At 41.6% G+C, this 24843-nt stretch overlaps 1 protein-coding gene across 6 annotated transcripts in view; it reads left to right on the top strand.

The window, feature by feature from the left end:
- Positions 1-24843, top strand: part of DISP1 (dispatched RND transporter family member 1) — a 102993-nt gene that overhangs the window by 13438 nt on the left and 64712 nt on the right. Inside the window, exons 2-3 of one of the 6 annotated variants that reach the window (XM_045587091.1) lie at positions 8841-9034; positions 14958-15022. The exons of 1 other annotated variant lie outside the window; for it this stretch is intronic. In XM_045587091.1, the coding sequence (XP_045443047.1) occupies positions 14971-15022 (52 nt within the window). In that variant the 5' untranslated portion in view covers positions 8841-9034; positions 14958-14970. Of the gene's footprint in view, positions 1-8840; positions 9035-14957; positions 15023-16325; positions 16408-24843 lie in introns of those variants that run through there. 4 more of the 6 variants (XM_036453377.2, XM_045587092.1, XM_045587090.1 and 1 more) reach the window with 4 other exon arrangements.

Here is a 24843-nt window from a genome sequence, read left to right as displayed (position 1 = left end):
TCAGGGAAACGAAAATCAAAAAGCTAAGAGATGGAGCACTTCCTGTCTGTTAGGATGGCTGTCATCAAAAAGACAGCTAGCAAATATTGACGAGTATGTGGAGGGAAGGGAACACTTGTGCATTGTCGGTGGGAATGTAAGTTGGTTCAGCCACTATGGAAAACAGTATGGAGGGTCTTCAAAAAATTAAAAACCTAGTAATTCCACTTCTGGGTACTTATCTGAAAACAAAGACATGAATTGAAAAGACATATGCACCCCCATGTTTATTGTGGCATTGTTTACAATAGCCAACATATGGGAACAACCTAAATGTGCACTGATGGATGAATGGATAAAGATCTCTCTCTCTCTCTCTCTCTCTCTCTCTCTCTCTCTCTCTCTCTCACACACACACACACACACACACACACACACCCACCACAAAGGCCAAGAAGTGTCAAGTCATAATAGCAACCAAAAAAGAAGAGAAAAATTAAGCAATGCTGGAGAGGAAAGAAGAGGATTATTAGTGGTGGTTGTAGAAACCAAGATGGATAGATGTGAGGGGGGTGAGGGGTCTGAAAGTAGGAGCTGCCCCCCAGAAGAGTCTGCAGCAAAAGCAGATAATCTGTGTCGCCATCATGGCTGCCCCTGAAGATAACGGCAGAGTGCACCCTCGTTGAGGTTTGGTGTTGGGTCTGGGAAAGACACACGTGGAATTGCATCTGTCCTTAAAGCGCTGCTTTTTCACACGCTAACCATTCACGTCAGAATATATCCCAAATAGCCCATTTGCTGCTCTTGTTTTTGCGGATTTAAAACAGCATGTACACATCTGTTTCCCCAAATCTCATCCTATCAGTGGTTCTTACCGGGATTTAGTAGACCTGGGATGCTGAGATTTCCTCTCACTGCCTTTTGCTTCCTTTGATACTTTATATTCCTTCACAGCAGAAGCAAATACAGTCAAGCACATGCCGAAACCGGTCTTGCTCAATGGTTAGAGCGTCGGCCTGCAGACTGAAAGGTCCCGAGTTCAATTCTGGTCAAGGGCATGTACCTTGGTTATGGGCACATCCCCAGTGGGAGGTGTGCAAGAGGCAGCTGATTGATGATTCTCTCTCATCGATGTTTCTAACTCTCTATCTCTCTCCCTTCCTCTCTGTAAAAAATCAATAAAATATATTTAAAAATATATAGAGATAGTCAAGCACAGTGCTATCAACCATTTCACAGGAGAGGGGAAATCAGGGTGAAAGTTAAGTGGCTTCTGCAAGGAATGAAGGGGAAGAGGCTTTCAAGTGAGGCTGAGAAGCCAGGAGTTTGGTATTTTTATCGGGAAAAAATAAGATGGCTAATCGAGCAGGCTTTCTGAATCTGACTTTTTTAATGCTCGATTCCACACTTAAGTATGTGAAATCTTTCAAGTATCATCTGTATCGGTACCCACTAATCTACCTTTCGTTACATAATGGAGAGCTGATCCAGCCTCCCCTTTTAAGAAAATCCTCGATGTATTAGGTCGTTAAAACAAATTCTAACATTTGGTGCCCATTAGTGTTGTAACCGAAACAAAAACATTTTAATGGCTGATCCCAGAATATTTTGAAGTTAGTGTAACTTCGCTGGAAAGGTATTTAAGCCACGGTATCAGTTGCAAGTAGGCCGTGAGCCAATTTTCAAAGCTGTTTCCAAGTAAGACGTTGAGTTTTTCAGAATGCAGAAAACTACATTACGTGGCCCCGTGCCCTGACACAAAGCAACAGCACGAAGACATTACAATGGGTTTTGTATCGATAATTGTATTTCTAAGTGGGTAGTGTAAGGTGTTATGAAACAGAGCTCAGAATAACTCCCCAGTGTGTACAACAGTTGCTTTATTTTAATTGTAGATCACCAAAGAGTTCTTTTGAATATAAAGAAGGATGGGAATAACTAGATATAAAAAATTCAAACTCAATATTCAAATCTTTTGCCCATTTTTAAATTGGGTTGTCTTCTTGTTATTGGATTTTAAGAGTTCTTCATATGTTCTGGATCGAAGTCCTTTGGTGGCTCTCTGTATTTTGAATATTTTCTCCAGTGTAAGGCTTGCCTTTTCATTTTCTTGATGGTGTTTTGGGAGGACATACATTTTTATTTTGATATTTAGTTTATTAATTTTTCTTACATGTTCGTGGTTTTTGTACCTTGTCTAAGAAATCTTTGCCCAGTCTAGTTAAGGTCTTAAAGATTTCATCTTAGTTTTTAAAAAATAAATGTTATAGTTTCTAGCTTTTACTTTTATGTCTATAATCCATTTTGAGTTATTTTTGGGTGCATATTGAGTATGGTGTGTGTGTGTGTGTGTGTGTGTGTGTGTGTGTGTGTGTAGTCAGTAGAAACCCATTGAAAATGTTTGTACGTGGACCGACATTTGGTGACAGTGTAGAGATTGCAACCAAGAGTAAAAAGATGGCGTGAGCTGATGATAACCCGAACTAGGAGAGCAGGCAAGAGGATAGATGTGACGGCATTTTAGAGACAGAATAAATTGGATGGGGAGCGAGCATGAATTGGATGGGGAGCAAAGATGAGGCGAAGGCTTATGGTTCCAGGAAATAGCATGGTCTGTGCCAGGACTGAAATATAGGACAAGGAGAAGATTTATGATGTAAGGAGAAGAGCCCTGTTCTCACACGCCTGACTCACGTGACAACAGGACATTTAGTCCTTGTCCCTGTGCACACGTGTTGGGGCATGGCCAGATTCTTAGTGAAAACACTTCTTTTTATTAACCCCCTGTAACCATTTTTCCGTGTTGTTATATAGTCTCCATAATGGCATTTTTTATAGCTTAACAATGTCATGGTTTTGTAATACAGCTATGCTGAATCTGCTATATAAAAGAGTTATCTTGTAAAAAGAATTAAATGATGCCACCGAAATGCTTTCCACTGAACTTCTCTCCTATTTCCATCACAGCATAACCACCTAAAAGGATATTCTTTCATTCTTTGTCTACCTATGCAGACATCTCACATCACACTTTTCATGCAAGTAAGGTTGTATTATCCTTATTTGTTTTATTTTTAAAATATATTTTTATTGATTTCAGAGAGGAAGGGAGAGGGAGAGAGAGATAGAAAATCAGTGATGAGAGAGAGAATCATTGATCGGCTGCCTCCTCCATACTCCCTACTGGAGATGGAGCCCTCAACCTGGACATGTGCCTTGACCGGAATCAAACCTGGGACCCTTCCGTCCCTAGGCCATCCGCTTCATCCACTGAGGTAAACCAGCTAGGGCTAGACCCCCTAATTTTTCTACTGTGCTTATAGAATGGCAAAAGCTGATATTATTTATTTTTACTTTATTTTATTTTTAACAATTTCTGTATTAATTAAGGTATTACATGTGTCCTTATTCCCCCATTACCCTCCCAATGCCCCCCATTCATGCCCTCACCCCCCTGGTGTCTGTGTCCATTGGTTAGGCTTATATGCATGCATACAAGTCCTTTGGTTGACCCCTCCCCCAAGCTGATCTTTACGTATAGATAAATTACGTGAAGAAATGCAACCAAGATTAGATGACAGTTATTTAGAATTGTAGGTGTTCTAGGTTATAGCCTCTTTATAGGCAGAGATTGTCTTACTTTATTTAACAAGTATTTATTGAGCACCGCAGTGTGCCAGTCGCTGAGCATAGAACAAAACACAAATTCTACCCCGAGCACTTGAACAGCTTATATCTAATGGGGAAACAGACATATAAAGAAGTAAATATAAATAGTGTGAAAAATACATATGTTTATACACAACAGTGTTTTTAGTTGTTTTCTGCTGCTGTGGAAATATTTATATCAGAACTGCACACATCCCCTGAGACATTTTCCTAAACATATGGACGGGATGAAGAGAATATTGGAATAGTTCTTTTATGCTAACTTCCTAGGAGCTATATTTCAAAATATTTATTTGTCCCCCCACCTCCTATCCTCACATTCTTCTTATATGATACCAATCCCAAAGAAGGCAAAAGGCCAGCCACATTTTTGGAATGCTTCTTTTGTGTGTTTCCTGCTTTGCAGGATGTTAACTCTGCATTCCACGCTGAATCCTGAACAGGGACTGCGTACACGCTACATATTAACCAAACGATGGTAGTTTCGGACCTTGCGCTAATACTGTTTTCTCTCGCTGCTTCCTCTAGTTCTGTGACTCAAATCATGTAATTTGTATTTTTTATAAGGTAAATCAGTGCAGTTTGAAACCCAGGCATCTGTTCTCTATATGTTCCACACCTGTGACAAGATGCTTTCAACCATTCACTTCCAAAAGAGAAACACATTGTCCGGGGGGCACCCACGCTTTGAAGCACGCGTTCTATTTTTCGCTTGGTGACCACGTGAAAAATACCAATTACCGAAATTCTGAGAAGAGTGAAGCCGCTTGTAAACCTGGCATTCATACCGAGAAGGCTCTCTAAATCAAAACCAGACCGAGATGCAATAGATCAAATCTGTCTAGCATAAACCTTTCAAGATCAATGTCGCCGAGAAAGGATCCGTGATTGGGGAAGGCAGCTCTAACAGAACGGTATTGTTACACACGACAAACGTGAGGCAGCTGGCGGCCAGTCCGACAAACACATACCGTGCAAGGAAGCTTCGCAAATTCAAAGGCCTCGGCGTGTAATCTGGGTGCCAGCCATGGACTGTGACAGGTCATCTTTCTTTTCTTTTTTATAATGGTAACTTAATTTTTAATAGATGTTTTTATTGATTTCAGAGAGGAAGGGATAGGGGGAGAGAGAGAGAGAGAGAGAGAGAAACATCAATGATCAGAGACAATGATTGATCAGCTGCCTCCTGCACGCCCCACACTGGGGATTGAGCCTGCAACCCGGGCCTGTGCCCTTGACCGGGAACCAAACCTTGACCTCCTGGTTCATAAGCCAATGTTCAACCACTGAGCTGCACCGGCCAGGCATACAAGCCTTATTTCTTTTCTTTTTTAAAAAAATATGTTTTATTGATATTTTACAGAAAGGAAGGAGAGGGATAGAGAGTTAGAAACGTCGATGAGAGAGAAACATCGATCAGCTGCCTTCTGCAAACCCCCCCCCCCCACTGGGGATACGCCTGCAACCAAGGTACATACATGCCTTGACCGAATTGAACCTGGGAACCTGCAATCTGCAGGCCGACACTCTATCCACTGAGCCAAACTGGTCAGGGCCAGGCCTATTTCTAGTACATTTTTGTTACTATTTTAAAGCATATGAAATCTTTTGGTACATGGAATTTCCCGAAATTAAAAACATACATCAAAGTACCATTTCAGTTGGAATGAAAATCATGACCCACAGTGTTACATGTCAATTCCATCTCAACAAAACTGGAACATAAAATCACGGGCATTTCAGATGTTGAGAATAATCTAGATTCTGGTTCAGTGTCTGTTAAGACAGAAAATGTACACTAGCATCACTTTTCATTTTAGACAATTGCCTTCGGGAAGAGCAGGTATGAGTGGTCTAGAGCTGCCTTTTCTCTTTAGTTTTTATTTCCCCTTTTCTCTTTAGTTTTCTAATGTTCCCACTTTTAAAAAAATATATATTTTATTGATTTTTTACAGAGAGGAAGGGAGAGGGATAGAGAGTTAGAAACTTGACGAGAGAGAAACACCAATCAGCTGTCTTCTGCACACCCCCTACTGGGGATGTGCCCGCAACCAAGGTACATGCCTTTGACTGGAATCGAACCCGGGACCTTTTAGTCCGGATGCCAACACTCTATCTACTGAGCCAAACCGTTTTCCGCCTTCCCACTTTTTTTTTATTCCACTTTCTCCCTGTTCACTCTTTCTCTCTTTTAACTGTTTTTCCCCAAGTTTTTATTAGCTTTAGATATTTCCCGATTCCTGTTCTTTTGTTTGGCAGGCTCAGTGGCCATCCTTCCCTTTCCCTTCTGGGCTTGAATCTCTGCCTCAGGCCTCTTAACCTGAGACCTTTGAATGCCCTTCAGAGACCTAAAGAACCCCTGTCATTGTCCCCAGCACGTGATGAGGGGAAGGCTCTCTGTAGTCCTTCACCTGGTTTCGGAGGATCTCACACTTTCTCCAAGGTCAAGAACCATTGATGAATGGGGTGTAAGTCCCCTCCCTCCCCTCCCTCCCCTCCCAGATGACTTATTGGGTCTCCTCACAATTGCCTCATGGGTACGAGGGGGCCTCTTCAGCCTTGGGAAGATCTCACCACTCTGCTATCTAGACGCAGAGAGCATGCGCGATTTGTGCCATAGTATCAGAGAGGCATTGAATTCCCAGGTAATCCATCAGCTGTTGCAGGATTGTGTTGTGCTTTTCTATTTGTGTAACAGCTTTGTTTTGCAAAATGTCAGTGGTTTTAGAGAAACAACATTATGCATTCCATATGGCCAGCTCCATTTCAACCAACCTAGATATTTCTCATTGCAATTTCTTTTCCATTTCTGTACGATACAGCCCAGCCAGCTTGGAAACAAAGCGGCCAATATTTTAGAAACCAATTGTCTAGTGAGAAACCAACGAGTTTGGAACGAGTTATAAATTCATTAGAGAAAATTCCAGATTGACAGCGTTTGGGGTTTCTCCGAGCCTTTGAAGGCAGGCATGTCAACGATAACAAAACCGTAGCGTGGACTTGGGGGATTTTTTTTTCCAAGTTGGCCAAAGAGCCTGAGTTGTTTTCTTAACTAAAAATCATCATTCACATGAGTCATCCTGACAGCCTGAAAAATTTAAAACTCCTCTAGGAAAAGGAGATACCCGAGCAGCGCATTCTTCACACATCCAACCATGTGCAGAAGTGTAGAGGAGAAAAATATCCCTTTGAAAAGGACACTTCTTTCATCTCTGCCCCCATAACTGGGCGTTAAAATAAAACACCCATTTTCAAGGGCGTGGATTCCACTGGGGAATCATCAAACCAAATCACCAAACAGATCCCTTACCTCCTCACTATCCCCAAACCCCCAATGCACATAAAAAAAAAAAAATATGGGTAGTCAACCCTGCTTACTGTGTGTGTATAGCTTAGTCAGCACAGCCCCATATTCATCAATAAATGTGTACCTAGCATGTGCTCTGCGTGTACAATGGTGAACATGACACTTGAGGTCCTTGCCCTTGAGAAGATCATAAATACACACACACACACACATAAATGCATCTACACAGATATGTATGTATACATGCACATATGCATGCACATATATAGTGTGTGTGTTTGTATACAGATAGTAGTAAGTGCAGTAAAAAAATGGATAGGGCCCAAGGAAGAGTGAATTTTGCTTTAGAATCCCATCCACACCTGGCTAGCGTGGCTCAGTTGGTTTGCATGTCGTCCCCTGCACCAAGAGGCCGCAGGTTCCATTCCCGGTCAGGGTACAAGCCCTGGTGGCAGGCTTGATCCCCAGTAGGGGGCGTGCAGGAGGCTGCCGATCGATGTTTCTCTCTCATCATTGATGTTTCTCTCTCTCCCTTCCTCTCTCTCTCTAATCGATAAAAACATACATTAGAAAAGACGACTTTCCTAAGAAGAGAGAGGTCGCTGCCTACTCCCTTGCCCTTAACTGTGGAGCTACTATCAGAAACAAAGCAAAACAACTTAAAACAGCGAACCAATTCTTGCTTCTGTGTCCCAGGACCTTCCTGAGTAAGGGGTCTGGGTACCAGTCGGGAGGGTTTCCTTGTGCGACAAGGAGCCCCCATCAGGAACCTCTCACCTGGCTCCCCTCTCCCTCCCTCCCCCCGCCCCCCTGTGCCCTCTCCTTGTGGAAAGGGAAGTGGGGAAGAGACCCAGGACACGAGTCCCACGCTGCGCTGCGGGAATTGGAGAGGACCCGTTAGCAGCGGCACATTTAAGCAATTCATTCATATTCAAAAGTCCTGCAAGCAGCGTCCCTAAATCTCCCAGCCCAATGGAAAGGTGCCTTGTGCTCGTTAAGAAGAATAGAGGGGGAAGTCACCCACATACTGGACTGGTTAGAAAGCAGCGTACTTCAGCCAGCAATGAGCCCTCACCTCTGCAGGGCTAGCACATGGAACTTGTTACTGCGCACCAGCGGATCGAGCGCCGGCACCATACTTCTGAAGTCACGGCCGCCAAGCGTGCATTCATCCCACCAGCGCGCCCTGACTTTCCCAGTTCACCTCATCCGCGCTCACAGAAACCAATGTAGAGCACGTGTCAAACACAAGGCCCGCGGGCCAAATCCGTCCCGCCAGGCCTTGCAATGTGGCCCGCACCGCGCTGTCATCACTGCACTCCGCTGCGTTTCCATCACAGTGACAGTTTATGACTGTTTAGTAAACCATTCGGCCCGCGATTTAGGCTGGATTTTAGATTTTGGCCCCTTCTCTGATTGAGTTCGACACCCCTAATGTAGAGGCATCACCGGCTTAATTTTGCCGCGAGAAGTGCTTCCTCCCCTTTTATTTCTACCCCTGGAAGAGTTTTGACTCCTGCAACGTTTGCAAACCGTTAAGAGGACCACGGTTTTTTAAGCTCCGGAGGTATGCGATCCGAAGGCTCCCTGCCTAATGTGACTGGAATTTTTCTCCAATTATAGGAGAGGCAGGCCGTCAGTCTCCAGTTTCCAAAGAGGAATGCAGCTGCTTGCAAGAGGGCTGAGCTAACAGGACATTTAATATTTTGAAAAATATGTCCTGCGGGGGAAAGGCGTTTCTGTTCAAAAAGATATTAAATTATTTAGCTTGGCAGCCCCACGATGTGATTATTTTGAGGGCGTTGGACAATCTCTTATTGAGTTCAAATGGGAGCATTGAACACTTTATTCTGACTCGCAGCCTTCTATTCCATCTCACATCTAGACCTTTGGCTGCAACCGCCCGCAGGTCCTGTGATCTGCATGGATACGGTCTACTTCCAGGGGATCCGTGTTTAATTTTTCCAAATTCTCACCAAATAGCGGCCCCGCAGCCCACACCCCTCCCCCGAGGTGCCTTCCGGCCCAGATGAAACTAATAGCTGCAGGCTGCGTGGCTGTCACTCATGACTAATCCAGGTAGGGCTGCGTACTGTTTTTAATTTTCTTGGTCGGGACCTGAAGGCAGGGCTTGCCTTTTTCCCGTGAGAAGCCGGCGATCGTGGGCCTGACATCTCAGCAACCGGAGACGGCGGCGGGCCTCTCCACGCCCACACAGCCCGGCTTTGTTTCAGGGCCCGTGTGGACAGCAGCGTGGTGACAGACACGGAACAGCGGGGGACAGGCGTGTAATAGGGTGTGAAGGAAAAGGAAGGGTGCATTAGGGGTTGGCCCCTAAGTTCTTAAAAGTTGGTGTCACGGAAAGCAGCTCTTTCCTGCCACAAGCTACCCATCGATGCCATTTGCCATTTCGGGTCAGAAGGTTGAAGTGGATGGTCAGTAGGTGTTTGTGTTTATGACAATTCTTTAAGAAATATATATATATTATATATATTTTTTTTTATTGATTTTTTTACAGAGAGGAAGGGAGAGAGAGAGAGAGAAACATCGATCAGCTGCCTCCTGCACCCCCACCCCACTGGGGATGTGCCCGCAACCAAGGTACATGCCCTTGACTGGAATCGAACCTGGGACCCTTCAGTCTGCAGGCCGACTCTCTATCCACTGAGCCAAACCGGTTTCGGCTATGACAATTCTTGTTATAAAAATAATAGAACAAGGCTAGGGTATCCTCAAGGCTAGGGATCTGTGTTCTGCTCATCTGTGCCCACTGTCTGACAAATAGCAGAATCTTAACTGTTAACTGAATGGCTACTTTTGTGAATGAAAAAAATATAATGTGTTTGTTTTTTGTTTTTTATCACTTTTACTGTTGATATAATTGCAAACTTAAAGAAGAATTACAAAATCGGTACAAGGAAATGCCATATATTTATACTGTTTACTGAGATTTACCAATTGCTCACTAAGTTTTAAGTTATTCATATGGTTTTCTGAACCACTTGAGAATAAGTTGCCAACATTATATCCGTTTACCCCTACCCACTTCAGTACGTATTTCCTAAGAAGAGCATTCTCTTATCATAAAATACACTACACTTACCAAAATCTGGAAATTTCACCTTCACATAATACCATTTTCTAGTCCATATGCAAATTTGTCCATTGTCTCAATAATATCTTTTGTGGCTATTTTTTCTCTCAGTCCAGTATCCAATTCAGGATGACACATTCCACTTGATTTTCATGTCTAATTGGCCTCTTTTAATCTGGAATAGTTCATCAGCCTTTCTTTTTCTTTCTTGACCTTAACATAATCTTGCAGAGTAGAGGTCAGTTATTTTGTAGAAGAGCCCTCAATTTGGGTTTGTCTAATTATCAGATTGTCTAATTATTAGGTTTTCATTGGAAGGAAAACCATAGAAGGGAGGTATGCCCTTCTCAGTAGATTATATCAGCAGACACAGGATATCCGTGTACAAATATTACTGATTTTTCACTTGGTTAAATTATATCCACCAGATTTCTCCACTGTACAATTACTGCTTCTCCCTTGCGATTAATATGTAATGTGTGGAGATACCCTTTGGGACTGAAAATGTCTTGTTTCTCCTTAAACTTTCACCCCATAATTGCTGCACCCATCATTCGTTCCTCTACATTCAGTAGTTGGCTTTATGCTCTAAAGAAGCGCTTCCTTTTTCACTGGTCTTTATTTTTCATTTGCATTCGTTTGGACTCGTGGATTCTTTTTTTTTTTTTTTCCAAGGAGTTCCATCCATTCTGTCATTAATGGTTCTGATTCTTGAATGACTCTAGATTTGTCCTGTGGAGCTCCTGCAAGGAGTTCCTTACTTTCTGGTGTAACAAGATGTCCTAAGTCCTTCCTTGCCCCAGCCCTGCACTCAGCCTTTTCCCAAGGGGCCCTGACTCTCTTTCCTGATGAACGGTATTTAAAATGAAGATCTGGGTGTGCTCATCACTCTACTGGGTCATTGGTTCTAGATGCTCTCTGGTCTTCAATCTCTCAGACTGAGCTGTGTGTGTGTGTGTGTGTGTGTCTATGTCTCTGTCTAAATTGAAATTCTAATTTAAGAGTCCATAGTCATTATTCCATCTCAAATCCAGCACCCCAGGATTCATCCCAGTCCTCCCTGTTTATAACTCCCCTCTCCAACAGTGGAACACTTGGCTTCATGACCCTGTTTTATATCCCAGCATCTTGTCCAAGCCCTGGCAGTACGTGATAAATATATGTTTTAAGGATTCACATCAGGAGTGGGGAACCTTCTTTCTGCCAAGGGCCATTTGGATATTTATAACATCATTTGTGGGCCATACAAAACGATCAACTTAAACTTAACTTGCTGTATTTGGTCAAACTTTTCATCAACTCCCCGCCTAATGCCTTGGCAGGGCCAGACCAAGTGATTTCATGGGCCCTGTATGGCCCGTGGGCCAGACGTTCCCCACCCCTGATTTCAATGAATGAATAAATACAACAGTCATGGTGTTATCTCTGTAAATAGCCGCACTGCTGAGACCAATGCCTAGCCTGACTCAGATGTTGAATCAAACTTTGTCAAACAAATGGTTCTCTCCAGCATTTTCATTTTACACTTTCAAACCAGATGATACAGGACTCCCTATGATACTCTCGTGTGTGCGTGTTGCTGTTGTTTTTTTTTTACTATTTAAATCATGAAACCAGATAAATTATCCCGTGAACATGAAGTCTTTTTTGCAACAGGAAAACGTTATAAATAAAATTGCAACAGAAGAAAAATCGTTCTTTTGTTTTGCTCAAAAACCCCCTGGAAGTGGGCAGTGTCACTGAACAGGTTTCAGGATTTCTAATTATAAAACCTCCAGCCAGCGGAGACTGCCTGGCACATTTTTCACATTTGTCAGCCCTGGCGACGTGAAATATGTCCTTCATCTGAATTCTCTTCCTATCCCCCCTGCCGTCAAGGCGAAAAGAATTCCCACTTCCCCGCTGCTTATTATTAAGCTCTCCCAAGCAAGGATGCTTGAAGATAACTTATGAGCCAGGGACCAGAAATTTCTGATAACCTTAAGACTCGTTGCCAAATTAGATGATTAACTTGGCGAGGAATCGGGGGGAAAGCAGTGGGTGTCACTCACCTACGCCCTCAAATGTTATAGATTTACAATTCAGGGCAGCCATTCACGATGTAACTTCTCCCCTTTCTCTCCACCCCCCTTAAACCTCAGGAAATGTGGTCTATTTTTTCTCCCTGATGTAATTAAAACGAACAGCTTCTTGCTCATAAACTTCGTTTATTCCTAGAAACTTGTTTTAAAACGACTTGCTTTTTCAGTTCACCTAAACAATGCTACATATAGCATATGCGTTGCAACTTCTAATAGAGCATTCAAAGAAACAGGATATTTTGCTAAACATATAATAGAACAAAGCCTTCAGGAAGACTTTTCCACAGAATTGGCTTGGGATTAATTTTTGTTTGAAAGAAGTTTTCCTGCAACGTAGCTTCTTGAGCCCTTTATTTATTTAGAAATGTCCCCCCATGTTTATAGGGACAGTGCAAGGTGTCTGCATCTTCCACGATGAATAGAAAAATCACATTTAAAGCACTTCAGTCTTGAAAGCCTTTTCTATTCAAAGAAAAAAAACTAAAGAAGTGTCACTTGACATTAATCATCTTTTCCTCCACAATTAAATTATTGAAAGCAAAGTTTTATGGCTTCATATCTTTTAAGTATAGACATAGCTAAAATCCCCAAATTGTCACTTAAACAATACTTTGGGAGTGGTAGTGTTGTTATATCAGATTCCCTGATGCGTATTTTATTTTATGCTCCAGCATCAGGGTATAGTACTGATTTTTCACACACACACACACACACACACACACACACGGTATTAACTAGTAAAGGCAGGTATGCTTGCCAAATTTCTAAAAATGTCTCTGTACTTTTAGCCCAAGTTCTGGTTTTGTTCCTGTTTGAGTTGTCACTTAAGGGCCCCCTGTTGTGTTTTATGATAATTCAGTATTTTCTTTGAGGAGTACAGACATCCCAGGAACATAAGGAGATGCAGCGGTCCAGTAGTTGAATGAGCATCATGGAGGGATAATTAGGTAGTTAGCGTTAATTATCTCATGGAGTGGGACTGAGAGGATTTATTAACTCTTTATCATTATATTATTCAACTTGTTAGAGGAGGCATCTATTGCTTGTTTTAGTAAAGAGATCTAATAAATAGAAATTGAAGTCAATCCATAGCTTTGTGTATTTAAGATTCTCTTTTAAGAAGCTTAAAACAATGAATTCAGGTAACAGATTTTTTTCATTGAAGAAAAATACAGATTATCTGGCTACTGATTGACTCAACTGTAGTGCTTTTAAGACTTTCAGATTCTTCAGTAGCAACATCTATACAAAAAGGAACATCTCAAAGATAATTTTTAGACATGCTTTCCTGAAGATCCAACTTTTCAAATGCTCATATTCTTGACTCACATAATGTTCAACATTTTTCATCTTAGTTTATTTCAGAAATCTTTTGTATCTAGCAATACATGGATTAAACTAGTACAGTGGTAGGCAAACTGCGGCTCTCGAGCCACATTCGACTCTCGAACCACGGTTTGCCGCGCTGTTGACAAATGAGTTTGTGGACCACTGAACTAGTATGTTCACCAATGAAAGATAAACATTGTTTCCGTGTGAAACCAAGACTAATAAATTCTCACAGTGCCCTTGGTTTAATTAAGACTCAAACCTTCTTTTGGCAAGAAATGAATTGTCTTCTTTTTAAAAGGGTACAAAATTAATTCTCTGCATTTTGTGAATTTTCATAAGTTTTTAAGGCTCTGAGCCTTCAGTAACTCCAAATAAGTGTAAATGTCCTTGTAATTTTCCAACGACAGGGGTGCCTCAAGCCCTAAGAGATGGTTTGTTTGTTTTAAATCACAGGTACTAATAAAAGAAAAAATATTTTTGAATGTAAATATTTACTGGGAGTTTCTTAATCATAGGTTTCACATAGCACTAACCAAAGCAGCTCTTCACATAAAATATAAAAATTAGTAAATTTAAAACGTAAGGAAAACGTCAGTAACAATTTGAGTGTATTTGAGATTGAGAAAACAAAATACTAATCCTTTTCTTAGTTAAGGTTTGCGTGTTGTTTATAATCAGTTGCTCTTGTAGCAAGCTTTTATTTTTTTCATTAAAGTTGTACCAAAGTAATACCTTTTAAAGACCATGAAGATTATAATTAAGATCTGATTCAAGCACTACTTTTTTTTTTTTCTTTTTTCCGTTAATCCTCACCTAAGGATATTTTTCCATTGCTTTTCGATAGAGTGTAGGGGAGGAGGATGGGCAGAGAGAGAGAGAGACATCAATGTGAGATGTTTTAACAGAGGAATTATTTCTCTCTGGGGAGCTAGCAAAGCTTGTAGAAGCCATGACCATTTGATCTAATAGCTCATGATAATTTTTAAGGATTAGTTGATTCAGGTTATAAAAGAACAAAATAAATGATACATGATGAAACAACTACAAAGAAAAATAGAGGGATCATATCTTTTCCTTGATCTTTTTCTATATTCTGAGAGATGTAACTTACAACTGAATTTACGCAGTAGCTTTTCAAATGAAATGATTAAAGTTAAGCCTGCATGAAGAATTCTGATACCATTACTATAGCTCTAAATGAAAATGAGATGATTATCAGATCAAAGGAAATCATTGGTTTACTAATTTTTGGAGGGGGTAAAGTGAAGCTACACAATGAGGGAGCATTTGGGGCTTATAACGGGATGGGACTGGTGGATCCTTTAGCTTGGGTCTTACATACATAGAGGGACTTAAATTTAAATTTTTCTTAATATTATTCCCAATTAAGGTTGTATTTACAGTTGTATGTTCTTTCCCCCCCCCCCCATGCTAACTATAAAATGTACTATGAATTATTCTAACTATTTTGGCTTTCTTCTTTTCTACATACTAGGAGCCTAGAAAGAATGGAAGTGGCGGGAGCATCTCTTGACCTCTTAGAGGAGCAGAATATTTTAGGTAGGAAATAGCATCAGAAAACACTAATCAGATGCCTGCTAGAATGAATTCAAATGAAAAGTTTTGGATGTCGTTATTGTATTTTAAGCTATGTGTATGCTTCTAAAGTTTGCCGGGAAGGAAAAAAATACTACTGTAGGTGAAAACATCCAGGCAAATTCTGAAAAGGAGAGTTACTAAGGGAAACTTGATGTAGCAGATAGCGAAATGCCTTAACATACCTACCTCTTAGGGTTGTCATGACAACGAGAAGGCATTGTTCAGTTAAAATTCTTGGAAGAGCATCTGACAGAGAACAACTTTTCCTTTTTTGAGCATGCAGGGTTTTTCCTTTATTCAGAATGGGAAGATTTTTCTAGCAGTCCCCACATAAATGTAGTAATAGAGTAAGACATGCACGGGAAGGCAAGCCCTCAATTCAGGGCAGCGATGACCTCCCTGGAGGGAAGTGAGGAAATAGGATCCAGAATGTTCCACTTGGCTTGTGGAGTCAAGGGGACCCCACTTGCCTTGTAATACTTGAACCTGGCTCCATTCTCTCTAATACGTTTACTTTACTCGTTCAAACCTCGTAGACAGATAAGGCAGGGGTTCTAACCGGAGGCGGTTTTGTCTCCCGGAGATGTTTCTGGCATTGGCTGGGGATGTTTGGTTGTCCTCAATGTCCTACAATCACAGGTCAGCCCCCAGGAGAAAGAGTTACATGGCCCCAAACGCCAGGAGTGCCAGCGTTGAGAAAGAAACCATGATACAAAGTAATTTCACTATCTGACCCCCCCTTGACAAATAAACGAACTAACTCCAATACAATATTTGGGTACAGTTCTTTCTTTTTTAAAAAAAATATATATTTTATTGATTTTTTTTTAGAGAGAAAGAGAGGGATAGAGAGCCAGAAACATCGATGCAAGAGAATCATTGATCAGCTGCCTCTTTCACACCCCCTACTGGGGATGTGCCTGCAACCAAGGTCCATGCCCTTGACCAGAATCAAACCCGGACCTTTCAGTCCGCAGGCCGACGCTCTATCCACTGAGCCAAACCAGTTTCGGCTACAGTTCTTTCTTTAAAACATGTTATCCATGTTTATTAGGGTCAGCTCTTTCCCCCCTCAACATGCTTATGTCATTGATGATATAAGCAGGATCATCTGTTACTGCGCTCATTCACTTTGGGGTTTTATTTATTTGTGATTGTGTGAGCGTGTGGAACGTGATTCTAGAGTCGGAGCAGGACAAAACGGGGTGCAGAGAAGTGGGGGGAATGGCTAGAAGTTCTCCCGGTGACGGTGATGTTCGCCTGCTTTCAGAATCTCTGGTCTAGCTCATGGGCTTTGAAGTGAGACCTGCACTGAACTCCCGTTTCCCAGCAGGTATGTAATGTTGGTAAGTTCCTTTCCCTCCCTCAGCCTCTGACTCCTGCTCCTAAGGATTGTTGGGAGGGCATAGGATATACCGTATTTTTTGGACCATAAGACGCTCCGGACCATAAGACGCACCAGTTTTTAGAGAAGGGAAATGAAGAAAAAAAGATTCTGAAACAAATAGTGTCCTAAAATATTTTATGTGCATTAAAACCCAACATCACAGTCATAAACACATGTAATCAACCCTGTAAAGTAAACAGCAGCATTTAGAACCATTTTAGAGCCAGGCAAGCACACACAGACCACACAGAGCCGGGCAAGTAAAAAAACTTTTTTTTAAAGTATATGTGTAGGCTATATTTGGACCATAAGACGCAGGGACTTTTCCCCCCCACTTTTGGGGGGAAAAAAGTGCGTCTTATGGTCCGAAAAATACGGTATATGCCGCTGATTGTGGTGGCGCTTTGAGTAGCAATGGTTTATTGCACTGACTTTGCAAGCATGCTTTTCGGCTTCGAATCCCAGTTCTTAAACGTATTAGACGCGAGCCTGCTATGAGTGACTGATACTCTGTGTGTATATGGTACATCAAGGTATTAGCTGCCAACATCACCCCTTTATAGCATTTGAACAAATAACAAAAAAATGTTTTCATTGATTTTTAGAGAGGAAAAGAGAGGGAGGCAGAGAGAAACATCGATGAGAGAGAAACATCAACATTGCTCGGCTGCCTCCGGCACGCCCCCTGCCTGGGATGGAGCCTGCAACCCAGGCATGTTCTCCTGACCAGGAATGGAACCGGCAACCTCCCGGCTCATGGGTTGATGCTCAACCACTGAGCACACTGGCTGCGCACATTTGAACATTTTAAGTGAACACTCAGTACGGGAAGGCAGACCTCTGACAACGAATGGGTAGAACCGAAAAACAGGTATCATGATTAGGCAGCCAGGATGCCTTCTTTCTCCCACTGAACCAGGTACCTGAAGAAACTGGAGTTAGAGCCAGACCCGCAGATCACTTCACCACAAGGGGTTAAATTCGAGATGAAAAAGCGCACACACGTATAATAACACTGTTCTCACTATGTTAACATATTAATAATTAATAAAATAGTTTTAATGAAAAATTTTTTGAGCTATTAATAAATGGAATGCTTTACTATGTACTTCATCCGTCCTCTTAAAGTTTCCAATATGCGTGTGTTTGGATTTGCCTCATTTCTTGGAATAGAAATACATTTCTGAGATTTACATTCCAAACTGGGGGTTCGGATCGCTTTGCTGTTCACGAGGGATGGGAGAGAGAGAGCTTGCGATTCTTCTGCCGCTGGCACAGAGAAGAAGACTTTGTTTTGAAAAATCACCGAGGGCCACACTAATGGCTGTGGGAGGGAGGGCTTGTGGGGAAAGATCTCTCAGTGTTCCGTCTCCAGCTCAGATCACAGAGCCGATACGCACATTCCTTTTCTGGCCCTCCCGTCTGTATTTCGGATGCCGAGGGCAGAGAGCAAGGCGTGGGGAGTCAGGATAGTGAGTGCTGGGGGCACACAGACAGGAAGCCGGGCCATATTCGGAGGTGTATTAGATAGCACCCTGATAACAGGAGCAGATACCACACCTGATGGCCTGCTTAGTTAGATTCAGATATGCGTGCATTCAGAAATGCTTACCGTGCACCTACTGTGTGCTCTACAATTACATGGGAAAAGACCTACTGTGTGCTCTACGATTACATGGGAAAAGACCTACTGTGTGCTCTACAATCACATGGGGAAAAGACCTACTGTGTGCTCTATGATTACATGGGAAAAGACCTACTGTGTGCTCTACAATTACATGGGAAAAGACCTACTGTGTGCTCTACAATCACATGGGGGAAAAGACCTACTGTGTGCTCTACCATTACATGGGAAAAGACCTACTGTGTGCTCTACGATTACATGGGAAGAGACCTACTGTGTGCTCTACGATTACATGGGAAGAGACCTACTGGGTGCTCTACGATTACATGGGAAAAGGCCACGGAGCTGTCACACGTGTTTTCAGACAGAGCTGGCTCCAGTGGCTGTGTGAAGACGTTTCCATTGCCCTGGTGGCTGATACCTGCATTTCTTCCTTCAGGAGGATTAACTGAGTGCAGGAGACAGCCGAGCCCCACCGCGGCTGGCTGGGGGCCAGCTCTTTGAAGTCTTTTCCTCCCATAGACTCGCCCTGTCAATCCCAAAGGCAGAGGAAGCTGGCGCGCACTTTGATGTCAGGGCTGCTCTGCCAGACCGTCTTGGGTTGCGCCGCTTTGAAGCAGTGACTCAAGGCGATCTTTGCTCGCACGGGGCTCATCGGGTGACCCAGAAAAGCCTAGAAAGACAAACCCTTCGCCAGGAGGGACTTGCAAATTGCTCCGAGTGATTGGAAACATCACGTCCCTCCGGAGCGTTTGCAGAGAGATCGGTTGGGGTTAATCTGGTTTACCTACAGGCGCAGGATTAGCTGTTCGGAATGATTCCTTATGGGTATTGGCAGGCCGATGGGGCGTGTCTCTGAATTCTTGGGGCGCCGGCTGTTTAGTGCAGACATTCCTGGGAAGGGCCAGTCTATTGCTAAACGCACACCCATTTGTAAACACAAATGTGCGGTTGAGACATTTTTAAAAGCCAGTTCTAACGGGTCTGGAGTGGGGAAAACAGTCACAGAAGCTGAAGGATCGGTTTCAGCGACAGCACGTTATCAGGTTTCCCTGAGATGCCAGGTTAATGGTGAGCTGAAAGCTGGAGCGTGGTACCCCGTACACCTTGGGGTGCTGCTTGTTAAGGCAGGCGCATAGCTGGAATACCTGTTTGCATACCTGAACAGCAAGCCCTCGTTTTCCTGCCTCTTGTCATCGGGGCTTTTCCCAGGCAGCTGTCAATCAAAGAAACTTGGCCACGTGTCTTCTGCTCCCATTCAATCCATAGAACACTTGTTAGTGTCCAACATGATGGTTTCCTGGACTAGGTAATCATTTATAAACGTCATACTGCCTTTTTTAAAGTTAATCTTGTTTTCCTCATCTATCTATCTATTCATTTATTCAATTTATTTAAACAAAAACAATTTTCTCCCACTTTACGCCCCCTACCTCTGGCAACCACTAATCTGTCATCTGTATCTCATTTATGCTTGGCGTATTTATTTATATTTTTAAGTTCACATACAAGAGAGGTCAGGTGGTATTTGTATTTGACTAACCTGTTTCACTTAGCGCACGGCCTTCAAGTTCCATCCCTGTTGTCACAAATGGTGAGATTTTATTCTTCTCTTATGGCTGAGTAATATTCCATGTGTGAGTGGGTGCATACATATTTACTGCAATGTTCTTAGCCACTCATGCATTGATGGACATTGAGGTTGTTTCCGTATCTATTATAAATAATGCTGCAGTGGACATGGGGTACATACATCTTTTTTTTAGTTAGTATTTTCACGTTCTTTGGATAAGTACCCAGAAGTGCAATTGCTGGACCGTATGCTAGTTCAATTATTATTTTAAGAACCTCCGTCCATTTTCCATGGTGGCTGTATCAATGTACATTCCCACCAACTGTGCACAAGGAAGTCCACACCTTTTCTCTACGTCTTTGCCATTACTTGTTATTTCTAGTCTTTTCTTTAATAGCCATTTAACAGGTGTGTGGTGTATCTCATTGTGGTTTTGATATGCATGTCCCTAATAATTAGCGCTGCTGAACATCTTTCCATGTACCTGTTGGGAAAAATCAGATGATCTGCCCGTTTTTAATCAGATTGTTTAGTTTTTTGCTTTGAGTTATATGAGTTCTTTATATACTTTGGATATTAATCCTTATCAGATATCTGATTTGTAAATAGTAGGTTGCCTTTTCATTTTGTTGGTGGTTTTCTTTGCTTTAGTATCTATAAATATCGCTTTCGTCTTGTTTTTGATATTTTTACGTCCAAAATAATGATATCTTTAAGAATAGAAAGAGAGCTTTGTCCTAATTTGGCAGGTTGGAATGGGGTCAGAGGTCAGAATAACAGAGGACTGACACTGCTACCCGCCATCATTTGGCCGTTTCAGTCACTGATCTGAGTCACTAATCATGGGTTCTGATGGGGATTCTCCTGAGTGCTTGGCTACAAGGCCCTGAGGACTTCACCATTTAGCAAAGCGGATCTGCCTGAATGTCAGGAGCGAGTTGGGGTTTCATACCAGCTGCTTCATTTAAGACCGTTTCTGGGAGATGGGTTAGCTCCATAGAGTTACCCCAAATAGTTCCAACATGGCCCTATTTTAGATTCTGCCAATCACCTCCGAGTGATAGGTGGACAGTGGAGAGAAAGGCCCTGTAGTAATTTTTTATTCTAGATAGACTAGCCACCCGTAATAAGTATCCCATGTGAAACCAGGCTGGCCACTCCATGGACATGAATGAGATGGAGTAAAACCCTACATGCATATATACACGTATGTATTGAACAAATTAAAAAGTAAGACTTTCAGGCTCTTGCATGTGTAGGACAAGTAAATCTTAACAAGCAAAGCATTTTTAAAAGTAAAGTTTTCAGAGGTATTTTTTTATTGGCTAAAAATAGTTAAAAAGTTCTCCTTTTGGTAAATTTGTTTTCTAGAGCAAGGGAATGCTCTGGATGGAGCAAATGATGCAAATTAGAATGTCCAACACAATGAGGGAGTCTCTTAAACTTTGGGTTTTTCGGTGTTTTTATCGGAAGATATTCTGATAACCGAATAAATTCAGCTGCACATTGACAATAACAGATAAACCAGAAAGTGTCAGAGTAACCCTTATTTTCTCTCACAAACTGGGAGAAAGTAACTAAATCTTCTTAAACATCCACCGTGTTAACTTTGAAAACTGTAACATCTTTTTTCTTGTTATTCTTGTAACAACCTTATCTTGAATATGGTAGCTGATAATGTTCCGTTTTCTAATGTTTTTCCTACTTGAAAGACTTTTAAGAGACTTCTTAGTATATACTTAGTTACTTGTTTTTATCTTGAAACATTGAAATACTTTTTTTCTGAGGTTCTAATTTAAAAAGTATATTGTATACTTTGCGTAGTATGGATTTTGTATTCATGATGGTGAAATATTTTGGGAAAGTGTGTTGGGATCTTTTGTGAAGTCAAGTATTTGAGGTTAAGAATGAGGAAAGAAAATACCCGTAGAATCTCAGTAAGCGAGTATTAAATAAATTGATGCTTAATCCCTTGAAAGCCAGGGTTTGGTTGGATATCCAGTTACCTGGTATGTCTTGTCTGTCTGTTGAACTGATTGATGATAGGGAATCTGTTTTCCCCAAATAAGAGCTTTTCAGCAGTTCCTAAAGGAGCTCTTTCAAGAGATTTTCTGATTAGGGGAGACATTGGCAGCAATAGCACTTGGGATACTGTCTCCTTTGTGACACTGTTTTGCTTCTAAATGTAAGCTGCTCATTGGTTTATCATTTTCCCATGTGACTATTTTTTTCATAATCATATAATCATCTGTGAAATTCATATGTTTTGGGGCAAAGGCTACAAGAAACAGAAAAAAGAAAATAATATGTTGAAGACATGGGTTAGTGGATGAAAATGACTTTTAAGAGTTCCTTAACGATGCTACTATTACTCAGCAATATAGGACATTCCAAGGAAAACAATTTTCATTGTAGACAATCTTGAAAGAAGCATTGTGTAAGCCTATTCCATTTTGTTGTTTCAGAGTAGAAACCTTAACAAAGAAAGCAATGAAAAGTTCTGTATGTTCCTTGAAATCACTTTCCGATAAGTCATAGCCGAGAGCTGTCTCTGTTGACCTCTTTTGTTGGGAGAGGACTCATTGGGATTGGCAGAGGGATCTGGAAGGGAGATAGAGACTCAAAGGAAGTGTTTCTGTATGGGATTCGCTCCCTTTTTTCAGATTCCAAATGATAAACAGGAAAAGTGTTTTAATCCTCCTGGGAGAATTGAAGTTTAGCAATCAAAGCACAGATCGCTGATTCACAGGAATCACTGATATTAAGCCCAAAGCAAAAGCAGGAAACATTGACACAGAGTCACAGGTTAAGATGGATCTTTTTGGAACCTGGATAGGAGCATGTAAGAGAGAAGGCTTCACAGTCAGTCTTGTTTGTGGCTGTTGCCATATGTTAGTGTGAATTCCCTGGCCCTGTCTACAGCTAATAGTGATTCAGTTTTGAAAGAAAAAAAAAAAAGTATTAATAAGTTTATTCACATAATATATTTGGTGTGAATCCAATAAGTGGTGTTGCAAGAAATAACAAGTTTTGACAGCAAAATAAATTCTTAAATTGGGGATTTGGCCATGGATTCTGTGTTATGCTGTTAACCTTACTAGGAGATCCAAGCATTACATTATTTAAATATTGATTAATGCTGTTCACTCCTGGTTTCCAGTGCTTGGCATTTGCTACAGGCTGCACTTCTATGTACACCTTAATAGAAGAAATGCAATAGAAGGTGTGAATGTGGCTGTGCAATGCTCCGAAACCGATCTGTGTAATCAGAATTAACAAAGCAATTTCGACTTTAATAGTGAAACCAAAATCAGGGTAAACAGAGTTTTTTTTAAAGGAGGTGCTTAATTTAATTTAATTTTTTTAAATATATTTTATTGCCTTTTTACAGAGAGGAAGAGAGAGGGATAGAGAGTTAGAAACACCGATGAGAGAAACATCGATTGGCTGCCTCCTGCACATCTTTTACTGGGGATGTGCCCGCAGCCAAGGTACATGCCCTTGACCAAATTGAATCTGGGATCTTTCAGTCTGCAGGCTGACGCTCTATCCACTGAGCCAAACCGGTTAGGGCCAAATAATTTTTTTAAATGTATTTTTTATTGCCCGGTCAGTGTGTCTCAGTGGTTGAGTGTCAGCCTATGAACCAAGAGGTCACGGTTCAATTCCCAGTCAGGACACATGTCCAGGTTGCAGGCTTGATCCTCAGTGTGGGGCATGCAGGAAGTGACTGATCAATGATTCTCTCTCATCATTGATATTTCTCTCTTTCTCTCTCTGTCTTTCTCTCTCTCTCTCTGTCTCTCTTTCTCTCTCTCTCTTTCTCTCTTCCTCCCTCTCCCTTCCTCTGAAATTAATAAAAATATATATTAAAAGTAATAATAATAAGAAATATATTTATCTATAGCAAATGCACAAATGATCTAAAAATAGATCACAGACCTAAATATTGTAAAACCTGAAACGAAAACTTTGAGAAGAAAACACAGAAGGTCTTTGTGACCTTAGTGTAGGCAGAGATTTCTGTCTGTTTAGCTCCTGTAACAAACTACCACGTGCAAAGCAGGGCGCTTCGTAGGAAACACACACGTGCCTTCCGGCCCAGCAACTCCCTACCTACCTGTTCACCCCAAAGAAATAGAAACATATGCCCTTGTAGAAACAAAAGCTTTTTCATGAGTGTTTATGTCAGCTTTACTCACAACAGTCAGAAACTGAAAGCAGCTAAATGTCTGTCAGTGGGGACGGGTAAACAAATCGTGGTGTAAACAGTCAATGCAATACGCACTCCTTATCAATAAAAATGAATGGAAGACTGATGCACGCAACGGTGGATGCCTCTCACAGACACCTGGTGACTAACAGAGACTTGGCACAAAAGAGGACATACTGTATGGTTCTGTTATGTGGATGCTTACCTGGAGTGGCATTCATTGACTATAAAGGATACAGGAAAACCTGTGCTGATGGAAGTATAATATTTTCTATCTTGATTGGGATGTATCCATTCCTTTGCCAAAACTCATTGAGCTATATGCTTAAAGTCTGTACATTTTATTGCGTGTGAATCATACTTTCATAAAGTTTAAAAATAAGAACATGGTGACATTTAAAACCGTAATTAAAATATTGTTAGCATCTCGTTTTGTATATTTTTAAAAAGGCACTTGCCACGTAAATTTATGGGGAGCTGCCCTGTAAGTCTAGGGTGCTTTATGAGAAGGCAGCTCGGCGAACCTGTCATGAATAATTTAATTTTGCACTTAATAGTCGGGTTAAATCCAGAAATAATGAGGTGGGCTCCACTCCCTCAGGGAAACAGTCCTTCACCTCCACAGCTTTCACTTATATTTGAGCGTTTTATAATTTAAAAGCACGTTGCAGTTTTATTATATTTACTTTTCTGTGTTTTCAGAGGCTAAATTATGTGGTGTCTTAGTGAACCTGCACAGGCCTTAAAAACCCGAGTGTGTTCATGTTAGATTTACTTTGAAAAAATACTCCGTATCTAATCGGAATCAGAAGAATCTGTCTTCTTCCACATCCGTCTTAAATCTTCACCGTGAGCCGTGCATTTTTCCTGTCTTTCTTCCCTTCTGCTTTGTGTCTTGGTGTCCTGCAGGTGAATTGTTGCCATCTGATTTTCACTGGCCGCATTCTTGGAGACAAAACATAAGCTTTCTGATTGAACCCTCGTA

Source organism: Pipistrellus kuhlii, unplaced genomic scaffold (assembly GCF_014108245.1).
Source record: "Pipistrellus kuhlii isolate mPipKuh1 unplaced genomic scaffold, mPipKuh1.p scaffold_m20_p_25, whole genome shotgun sequence".
NCBI lineage: Eukaryota > Metazoa > Chordata > Mammalia > Chiroptera > Vespertilionidae > Pipistrellus > Pipistrellus kuhlii.
This window is presented reverse-complemented; position numbering and strand designations above follow the sequence as displayed.